The 10,751-nt window shown below is 47.5% G+C and overlaps 1 protein-coding gene across 3 annotated transcripts in view; it reads left to right on the top strand.

Moving 5' to 3' along the window:
- LOC310854197 (neuropilin-2-like) overlaps positions 1-10,164 on the top strand; it is a 96,264-nt gene extending 86,100 nt beyond the window's left edge. For 2 of the 3 annotated variants that reach the window (XM_083758735.1, XM_083758734.1), the window contains exons 16-18: positions 877-909; positions 9,196-9,258; positions 9,817-10,164. In XM_083758735.1, the coding sequence (XP_083614861.1) occupies positions 877-909; positions 9,196-9,258; positions 9,817-10,148 (428 nt within the window). In that variant the 3' untranslated portion in view covers positions 10,149-10,164. Of the gene's footprint in view, positions 1-876; positions 910-5,004; positions 5,445-9,195; positions 9,259-9,816 lie in introns of those variants that run through there. The other variant, XM_083758736.1, reaches the window with a different exon arrangement.
- The last annotated feature ends 587 nt before the right edge of the window (positions 10,165-10,751 follow it).

Here is a 10,751-nt window from a genome sequence, read left to right as displayed (position 1 = left end):
ACGCAGAAATGAAACGGGTGTCAAAATGTTTTGAAAATAGAAGCTGTACAAGCTCACAATCCACCATTTACCCATTTACACCTTGTGTAACCTACATATGCGTTGTTTTACTTGAAATGCCGGCTGCGCCCTCTGTGTCACATACACAACGTTTTACATAAAGTATTTGTGTACATGTACACAAATACATTTCCACCATTGGAGGGGCGGGTGTTGGAACGAGAGGGGGGGTCCCCGCCTTACTCGATTAATTTCAGCCCGTCCCCCCTGTGCATGCTGGGAGTGTGTTTGCTTATCACACAATGCAGTTTTTGAGTCTGTGTGACTGGCGTTCTCTCTCTCTCCGAAAGGCAGTGTTTCTCTCTCTCTCTCTCTCTCTCTCTCTCTCTCTCTCTCTCTCTCTCTCTCTCTCTCTCTCTCTCTCTCTCTCTCTCTCAGACCTGTACACAGAAACTAGTACGAACGCACGCCAGCACACGCTGGCCGTCTGTGTTTGCCTTTCGCCAGGCAATGAAATTGAAGGTTCTCCGCTGTGCATTTGTGGCAACAGCCCTTATCCATCTCCATTTGAACTGGACCCTTGAAATAATGCACATTATATATACTATACAGTACGCACACACCCAGCCCACACACAATATGCTATCTCTGAAATTGCACTGTACGCGGAAGGAAAGGAAGAGTTTAAATGTCATAATGCATGTGATTCATCCGAGGAATTAACTCCAATTTCCTCGGCGGAAGTTTGATAGTCTTGTGACATTTCTGTGACATTTGGATGACTTTTCCCTCATATTTTTGGAGTTATCTAAACAGACCCTCCCTTCCCCTTTCGTTCTCTCTATCTCTCTCTCTCTCTCTCTCTCTCTCTCTCAGAACCCTTCTCGGCATTCCCCACAGACATAATAGGTGAGTGTTTGACGCTTGGTTATAATGTCACTACCTTTGTATGGTCTTGCTTACCTTTCCCGTTGTTTGTCTTGCGCTTAGCCTTTCCCTGGTTCACTTGGATTTTGTAAAAAAAAAAGAACACACATCCTCCATCGCCAGAATCATCATCCACCACTGGATCCCACACAACTTCAGTCCTTGGGGGTTCACTGTGAAATATTCTTTCACAGCGAACGTTTTTTAACTCAAATCTTTGCTTCTTGAGAGGTCCCTGGAACAACATATTTTCAGTCCGCGGCCAATTACATATCATTTTTGGGATCCTTGACATTAAATAGTTTGAGAACCACTGATATAGAGACACGGTTTATCAGAAAACTGTCAGTTTTGTAGAATCGGCCTCGGGTCTAAATGGGTTAATAGCCGCTAACGTTGTGTTCCTCTGGTGTCTGTGGCCTTGCATTCATTCACCTGGAATGATGTTGCACGGCTAGAATGAAAACCAGCAGTGCTTTGGAGTCCCCTTGAAATGTGTGGACTTTTTTGATCACTTGAATGCCTCATGAAAGAAATACTTACAGCGTCCGTGTTTAAAATTTGTTTTATTTTGTTTACATCTCTTAAAATAAGATAATAGTCTACTGCTTTCCCACTTCTATGCCTTTATACACAAGTTGCACACACACATTCTCACCAACAGCATGTACACAAGTGTATACCGTTAAACTCTTGCTCGCTCACTCAGTCGCACGCACGCATGCACGCACGCACGCGCGCGCACACACACACACACACACACACACACACACACACACACAGTCTCTACACTAGTGGTTGTCAAAGTGGGGTCCGGGGGATCCTCAGGGGTCCAGGCAGTCCCCAGCCTTAATGATGGATAGTTAGGAACCAATTGGACCCTTATGTGTCACTCTCAGCGTTACATTAACACTGACTGCAGTAGATTGGGGGTTAAAAGAAGAAACGTATCAAATGGGGATGATGCATTCAAACTAGGGGTCCTTGACATTAAAATGGTTGAGAATCACTGTTATGGCCATGAAAACATCTCTCCACCAGCCAAAGGGGAAAGTATGTTTTGCACTCCGTCCGTGTGTGTGTCCGTCCGTCCGTTTTGGATATTACTCCTTCTGATTTCATCCAAATATCATGCATCGGTACACATGATCCCTATAGTCGCAGTCCCGCCCCCTTTCATGACTACACCAGGCCCACGAAATAATTCCCAATGCAATTTTTGCCATAGACATTTCAAAACATATTTATTTAAAGACCTTATAAGTGTCGTACAAAGCCAACTCGAGTTGTGACAAATCATGACAACAAACACAATATTTTGGACCAAACAAATAATTACAAAGAAGAAAAACAACAAAATTGTTGTAACCTGCCATTTTCTTCTTCTTTCCAATTATTTGTTCGACAACAATTGTGTTTGTTGTCATGATTTGTCACAACTGGAGTTGGCTTTGTATGGAGTACAAAATTCCGTAACTCATGAACACAGCGTCCGATTGCGGTGAAACTTTGCACGCATATTCTCACTAGGCTGAGGAAGAAATGCCACTTGTTTGTTCTCTTTTTTGAAATGGGGGTTCACGGGCTGATGTGGGTCAGTTTAGGTGTCGTTGCCATGGACAAGCAGATGAATGGGCTCCCAGATTGGAAAAAAATATATATTTATTTCCTCCCTTTTTTTTGCATCTGGAGGCCACTATACCTCCTTTTTTGTGTAGAAACGGAAAACTAATTTCTTAGTCCACTTCCTCCTGGGTGATTCTGTGTTTATTCCTACGGTCGCATAAGCACGGCTGATCTCTTGGGGCGGCCCAAGAGATCAGAGAAGCCGTGCTCATTACATTACACGGTGTCTCCGAGCGCGGGCACATGTGCCCCTCCCCTCGAGTCCCCCCCCCCCCGCATTTGAAAAGCAATCGGATAGAGTGCGTGGGCAAGGCTCTCTCTCTCTCTCCTCAGCTCAACTCAGTCTGCACTGTGTCTAATGCAGACTAACGTGCAGTGTGAAGTATAGCGGTGGTCCACGCGCCATTTCCCGTTGTAATTACGGTATGTGACGCGATCCAGCGGAGTGAGCTGTTTCCAGCTCCGTTTAGCTTTCTCACCTTTCTCAGCTTTCTTCCACACAACAGATTCAGAGTCAGGCTTCGTGGAAGGGCAGCTGTTCATACCAAGAACTGGGGCGGGAGGTTCAAACCGAGTAGTCTAGAGCAGGTACTGAGTCAAAGGCTCAACTTTACCAAGTGTTGAGGGTTTAAGTGATTTAAATGTCTGGGGAAAATAAAATCCCACAACACTGATGGTCAATGAAGCTACAGTACATAGTATCTATGGAAGTCTATGAAAAAGTTTAATCTGGATCACTGGCTCCTGCGTCATCCCTCTCTCAGCTAAGGAAGGGGTCCTTGGCCCAAGAAAGAAAAGGGTTGAAGAACTCAAAGGTCTAGACTAGCTCCTTTCCAAGGAACCTCTTGGTTTGAGGAGAATCGGCTTAGTCAGTAGACAAGACCCACGAGAGGGAAACGCTTATAAATCCAAGAACAGAGGACATGATAAATGATGTACACAAAAGAAAAAAGAAATCTATCAACCCCAGCCAACTATAAACAACAACTCCCAATGCAGTAGCGGACACCCCTCCCCCCCCCTACCTCCCCCTGACCCCTGCATGGTACTGAGGCTTATACCAGCTTGGTTGGGTTGGGTGTTTGCTAACTTGGGAGCCAGTGGGAGACGGGAAGCAGACGCTCCTTCTTCCAATGTGTGTGGGTGCTTTATTTTAATTTAATTTAACACTAACTTATTTTTTTTGGTTGACCTTTCGTTTCACACCAAGTCATGGCGCATTGGAGCTTTGAACATCATCCCCCCCCCCCCCCTATTGATTGCATCGCTCCAGATTGGGATGAGGCATTGCGATTGGATCGCAAAAAAAACGCCCAAAATCTCCCAGACTCTCTTGGTGTGAAAAGTCATCCTTCAACTGCTGCTGTGACAGGAACATGGATGCATTTAGATTTGTTTGTTTTTAGATTGTTCTTGGCAATGGAGATTTCTCTCTTTTGTTTTAAGTTGTTTCTTTTGCAACCGGCATGCTCGTGCATGCTCATAACCGAGGTGCACTGCACGCCCTGCTGTTCGTTTGCACAATCCGCATAGGGATTCTGAAAAGAAAACAAAGAGAGAGATTTTAAAATATAGACGGAAATGATCACTCCTCTCTTTAAAGGTAGGGTAAGTGATGTTGTTTGGTTAAGATAAGTGTTACATAATGGCAGCTCTATATTACGGTAGTAATCATTGCTATATAGAGTATAGTAGCAGGAGTTTCCATGTCTCACCAGCTCTTTAGTAAGAAAAATGCATTTTAAGCAGAAGTGGAAAATTCTGCAATATAGAAATACTATAAATTAAATATATACTTGAGTAAAAATACAAACATATTGGCACCAGAATGTATCGGTACCAAAAGTAGAAAGTACTCACTTTTTGAAAGTAACTAAAGTTTTCAAATAAATGTAGTGTGGGTAAAAGTACAATATTTGCCTCTGAGATGTAGTGCAGTAGAAGTAAAAGTATTGGAATTTGGAAATACTCAAGTAAAGTAGAAATACCTCAAAATTTTACTTAACTACAGTACTTAAGTATAAATACTTTCAACCACTGATTTTAAGGTCAGGATACCAAATGTATCCAATCAGAAGAGAGAACGCATACAGGATGCAGGATAGACAAGTGAAATTGGACGTGATGACACCAAGAAATGAGCAGCCAGAAATTGGAACTGGCCAGTGCTATTAAAAAAATCGATGCTGATTGAATGGGTACTCTCTCCTGATTGGATGAAATTGGCAACCCACCCGACAAATGTATTTTCTGTTTATTAAAGAGCTGGAGAGACCACTGTTACTGAACAAACACTCTACAGCAATGATTACTCTCAGAATATTAGAGCTTTAACCATCTAAGAAAAACTTGCTTTAGTTTTAACCACCGACAAAAAGGAAAAGAAAATCACTTCAACCCTACCTTTAAACTTCCCGCCCGGCCCAAACTGTTGTTGTATCTATTCTCCAGCAGGGCAAGGCCATCCTGGCGGGAGTGAGCCCACGGTCGATACGGTGGCCGTGCCCCCGTTGCCCGTCCACTGGTACTACATTATGGCGGCCGGCGGCGCCCTGCTGCTCCTGGCCGGCGCCATCTTGGTCCGGGCGCTGTGCTGCTGCCGGCGGCACCTCGCCGCCAAGAAGAGCCAGACGTCGTCTGTGGCCTACCACAGCTCCTCGCAGTGCTTCCAGTACTCCCACTGGTCCACCAGCATGGCCGCCCCAGGGGTGGAGCCCGTCCTGACCGTGCGGCTGGACAGCCGCGACCGACACCACCGCGCCCTCTGCTGAGAGAGAGAGAGAGAGAGGCGGGAAGCTTATCGAAGGGCTTGTTTGTGATTTGACAGAGCAAAGAGCTCCTTTTCCACCCTGCCGTGCTGGCAGGGTGTCAGGGGTGTGTGTGCCGTGGGGTGACGCCACAGGACTAACGCCCCAACCCCCCCCCCCGCCCCCCCCCACTCCCCCCAGCTCCGTAAACACCTCCCACCTTCCATGATGGTGGGAAGTTTGATGATACTGACAGATTTTTATTTTTATTTTATCTTTTCTCGATTGCAACCCCACACACTACCCCACACACACACAAAAATGTGCAAGCATTGCAATTCTATCTGTCTTACACACACACACACACTATCTCACTTTCTCTCCCTGTCTCTCTCTCGCGCGCACACACACAAGTACACTCTGACACTAATGGATATAGCTTTAGGTTGGAGTTCCTTTTTTATTTCATTTTTGGTATTTCCTTCCGCTCCATCGGGAGAGTGCGCTGTTGACACTTGACACATTGTGCTGCTGCTGCTGCTGAGAGGAATGGACTCGGGAGCGAGTTATTTATCCGAAAGCACCTTGTTTTTTCGGGACCGTTGAGTGCCGTCTTGGCTCCACACAGCAACTCTGGAATGACCCCGGCATGGATGCACTGTGGGTGGGTGGTTGGGGGCAGCGTTGGGCCAGAGCGGGCGGGCGGGTGAGCCGCTTCAGCTGTGAGAGGTGGTCACGGACTACCAAACCCACAGCCCTGGTGAACAAGACCCCAGAGACTCTGCAGAGCTCTGCAGTACTTGGGGGAGCGAGAGGAAGGAAAAAACTGTTAGCAAAGACAGGCACTGAATGTACTCGCTATGACCCGGCAAAACTGCATTCTGTTGGGGGGGGGGGGGGGGATGTGTGTTTTACTTTGATACGCGAGCGAGTCTAACAGAAGTTCGAGTTGTTTTTTTTTGTTTTTTTGTACTTGAAACATTGTCCTCTTCAACGGAGCATGTGAGCGTTTCAAAATGAAGAACGCAAATCCGTCATACTTAAAAGCAGCCAGCCCCACGAGAAGGGGGAGATGAGCAGCGCTCGTTTTTGATTGAGCCGCTTGTCTTCTCCTGATAAAGGCGTGAGTCTGTGATGGATGCGAGCTCGTCTTCTTCGCCCGTTTAGCGCTGGGGTTTCTTGACTCCCCCGGGGGCCATGATTAAAGCCTGTCATTCCACTCCCACTCGCGGTGCTCGCCACCCACTTGCCTTCGTTCTTTCCGTGTCTTCTGCTGCCCGTATGAGAGCCATACCCTACGAGACCCCCCCCCGAGCCATACCCTACGAGACCCCCCCCCCCCCCCCCCCCCCCCGAGCCATACCCTACGAGCCGGCCCACGCCATGCACGTTACTGCGTGTGAATGTGTGCTTGTTGTTTTGCGGGTGGGGCCGTAAATAAAGACACAGCTGTCGGCCTTCACCATCCTCCCTTCCTTGATTTATACTCCTACAAATCCCACAATGCCGCGGGGCCAGCTGGAAGCAATAAGCGCGGCGTGTTTGTTGTTTGTCTGTGTGTGTGTGTGTGTGTGTGTGTGTGTGTGTGTGTGAGAGAGAGAGAGAGAGCTATAAATACTTCCAGGGCGTTATGAAAGCCAGAGCTGCCGAGCGCTCTCGGATGATTCCGCATCTGGAGACGGGATGAAAGGGTCTCATTCCTGATCGGTCTGTCTGTCAAAAGTAGCACGGCAGAAAATGACGCCGGAAATTGATGGCCGTAATTACGCCGTCGATAAGTCTGCAGAGCGGGCCACTGTGTCACTGCGCGTCTCCAAACATAACACGGCATGGTTTGGATTAGTTTCATTTCACGCGTCCGTCCGCCTCCCTCGCCCCCAGCTGTTGAGCCCAATCCACGGCAGCGGCGGTGTGCGCCCATATCCAATGCATTGTCTGAGGCCAGTAGAGACCGCCGCGGGCGGCAAAGTTGAAAAGAGTTCAACTTTGCCACTGTGCGAGCGAGACAGGTTGCCATTCAGATGACAACCGTTTGGCCTTTATTGGCGACGAACGAAAGTAGAGCGAAATTTGAGGTTTTCACACAGCGCAGCTCGCAGGTGCCTTAGTTGCGTGCCGCGACCCAAAAATGTATCAAAAAAAAAAATCAGGTCCATGAAGTCGATGCGCAACAAAGTATGCATGAATCAGGTCCGGTTATCCTGCACCAGCAGAAATCCATCACTTACTGCCCCCCCCCCCCCCCCCCCACACTTATCCACCCCCTCGCCTCGGCTGGCCACAAAGCAACCCTCTCATTTGTCGCACCCCCCCCCCCCCCCCCCCCCGTTTAAGAGTTACACCGATCTTCTACGAGATGAAAAAAGTGTTTTTTTGGCATGCGCTCGCGATGTGCTTTTAAATCAAAGTGGCGGGGGTGGCGGCGGTGGTGTGGTGTGGTGTGGTGTGGTGGGGTGGGGTGGATTTGGACACCCCCGCCCTGTCCATCTCGACACTGTTCTGCTCCAAGCTCCTAATAGTTGTAATTAGTTAATGGACAGATAACATTTATTAAGGCTGCACTAAGCACTTTTCTCCCTCCCGTACACCGCATAGCGACCCCCGCCACCCCATCGTCCAATCAGTTTTTCCGACTTGGGGTTGGAAACAGTGCTGGTATAATGCCATTGGCTAGTCGGCAGACCTCCGGTTCTGGAAGGCGTGCCCCTGCCAAGAAAAATAGCCCCTCCCACTACTGGATGCTCGCCAAGAACATGTGCACGCGCGCGCACACACACACACACACACTGACTCAAGTGAAAAGAAAACTTATTTGAACTGCGTGTCCCTGTGAGGAAAAAGGTCCAATGAACTGCCATCGACGTGAGCTTTACAGCTCTGTTAAAGTGCTGCAGCAGCGTTGCCAGATTGGGTGAGAGAGGCAAGCGGCCCAGTCTATGAAAGCGAGCCCTTAAAAAGTGACTAGGCCACATGAGCACCTACGCGGACACACACACACACACACACACACACACACACACACACACACCTGAAGATCAGTTTGACCACTTTAAACCTATAGCCTAGGCATGAAAAACGGGTTGAGAAACCACTGGTTTAAACATCAGGAAGCAGGCCCCAAATAAGCGACTACACTTTCCAATATTCCAATATTTTACACGCAAAAACAAAAAGCCCAAAGCCGCTTATAATAAGCGTACTTGGCAACACTGTGCTGCAGTCTTTCCAATCGGAAAGCTCAAGTTAACCCCAGCATCCGTATCGCGGGGGAGGCTTTAGCTGAAAATAGCCGATCGACAAGCTCACAACACCTCCCCCACTGTTAGCAGAGAACTGAAAAAGACACTAGCATGTGGTTAAAGCTCTGCTCAAGTGCCGCAGTCTTTCCGTTGAGGCGCTCACACGTCCATGTTCCTGTCAGGAGGGCGTCGTGTTTTCAATCTTAAATGAACTGACCACGATGTGGATGATGAGGATGGGTAATCTTATTAGAAAATGTGTCGATGAAAAAAATGTTTGCATCCTTCTTTGTACGGAATGAACAGTCTTATTACCAACTGTATGCTACGTGTTCACTGTGTTTGAAAGCAATGTATCATAACTATCTTTCTCTATCAATAAAGTCATATTTTTCTATAATTTATTTTCTCGGCTATACTGCATATCTGTAATAAGTAATGAGAAAATACCACCGTGCACATGCAGGCACAGTGGTATTTTCAGGCACACACACACACACACACACCTTCCATCTTATTTCTTTCAACTATCACCACACCTATCCGTTGTGTTCGTTATGCAGTTAAATGGAAATCATATTATGTAATATTGTGTCATAATAATTATGCGCGAGTATAATTGGCACTCAAAGTTGTCGCTCTGTGTTTTCTGACAGATAACAGACCCATAGAATTTGGAGACGGGCGGCTTTTCGACGGCAGGGATCAGACGGGTGGAGGTAGGCTAAACCAGACTGCACCGTGTGCGTGCGTGCGTGCGAGCGTGCGTGCGCGCTTTTTATAGTACAATTTGAGAAACTGACATCCATTTCTCTCAAGATTTTAAAAAGAAAAGATATATATATTTTAATATTTAGGTTTACAATTAGACATTAGATTCAGGTTGGGGTTAGTATTTAGACGTGTAAAGATTAGGTTTATTGGTTAGCAGTATAGAGTGAGTTTGCCTGTTATCTGCTATGGTACTACCAACCATCAATACAACATATTCAAGAGAGGCTAAATCTCATCAAATGGTAGTCCGTGGCTCAAATACAGAATCAGTGGACCTTGATATGAAAAAGGTTGAAAACCATTGAAGTAGGACATTCAATAATGAAAGAAAAAAACACACACACACAAACGGTTAGAATATGGAAATAAGAGGTTCCTGCGAATCCTGCCCGACAGCAACAAAATGCCTTCTGAATCCTAAGAGTTTTCGGAAGAAAAAAAAGAAGTACGTTGAGATATTAATGGCTTAATTTCTCTCTTATCTCCGCCCCTCCCCCCTCCAGGTCTGGCCTTCGGCGACTGGAACACGGCGGCGCCGCCCTCTGAGGAGGAGGAGCCCACGGTGACGGTGGCGGCGCCGGCGGCGTCTGGCGAGAAGGACACCAACGCGTGGCTGTACACGCTGGACCCCATCCTGGTCACCATCATCGTCATGAGCTCGCTGGGAGTGCTGCTGGGCGCCGTGTGCGCCGGCCTGCTCCTCTACTGCACGTGCTCCTACGGCGGCCTGTCGTCGCGCTCCTCCACCACGCTGGAGAACTACAACTTCGAGCTCTACGACGGGCTCAAGCACAAGGTCAAGCTCAACCAACAGCGCTGCTGCACCGAGGCGTGAGGACGCGACCGCCGCCGCGACCACGGGGGGGGAAGAGGAGGAAAGAGAGAGGGGGAGGGGGAGAGAGAGAGAGAGAGATTTTTGTGATACCTTTATTTCCTCCCGTTCGCTTTTGTTTCCTTTGACTTCCTCCACGGACCGTATGATAAAGAAAGAACGAAATAAAGCTCGACTGAGGACTATTTCCCCTTGGCTTCACTCAGAAGACGCTCCAGTCCAGGATGGGGGGCATTATTATTTTGGCAAAAGATACAAAAATAAAGCTAAAGGTCGCTTTTATCCTTTGCGGGGCTTTTGGTGTTAGGCCTCGGAAAATAAATATCAACACATATCAACGATGAATCCCCGCTTCGGAAACAAAACGCTGTTTATAACATACATCATAGATTTGTAAAAAAAAGAAACAGGAAACATTTAGAAGGTATAGTTTTGTTTTTGAATTGGACGCTGGAAGCAGCACACGCTGAGAAACACGTCGTCTCCTGTGTGGAACGGTGTTAGGTTAGGAACGTACCTTAGAAAGGCCGGAGTGCGTGAAACGTGCTGGCCTAGACCTCATAGCTCCTCTGTGTGGGGGAGCGAGGTGTATTTGGTCTAGACCTC

This window comes from Protomyctophum parallelum (genome assembly GCF_964188405.1).
Source record: "Protomyctophum parallelum genome assembly, chromosome: 23".
In the NCBI taxonomy this organism is placed as follows: domain Eukaryota; kingdom Metazoa; phylum Chordata; class Actinopteri; order Myctophiformes; family Myctophidae; genus Protomyctophum; species Protomyctophum parallelum.
Note: the sequence above shows the minus strand (reverse complement) of the source record. Positions and strands in the feature narration are given on the sequence as shown.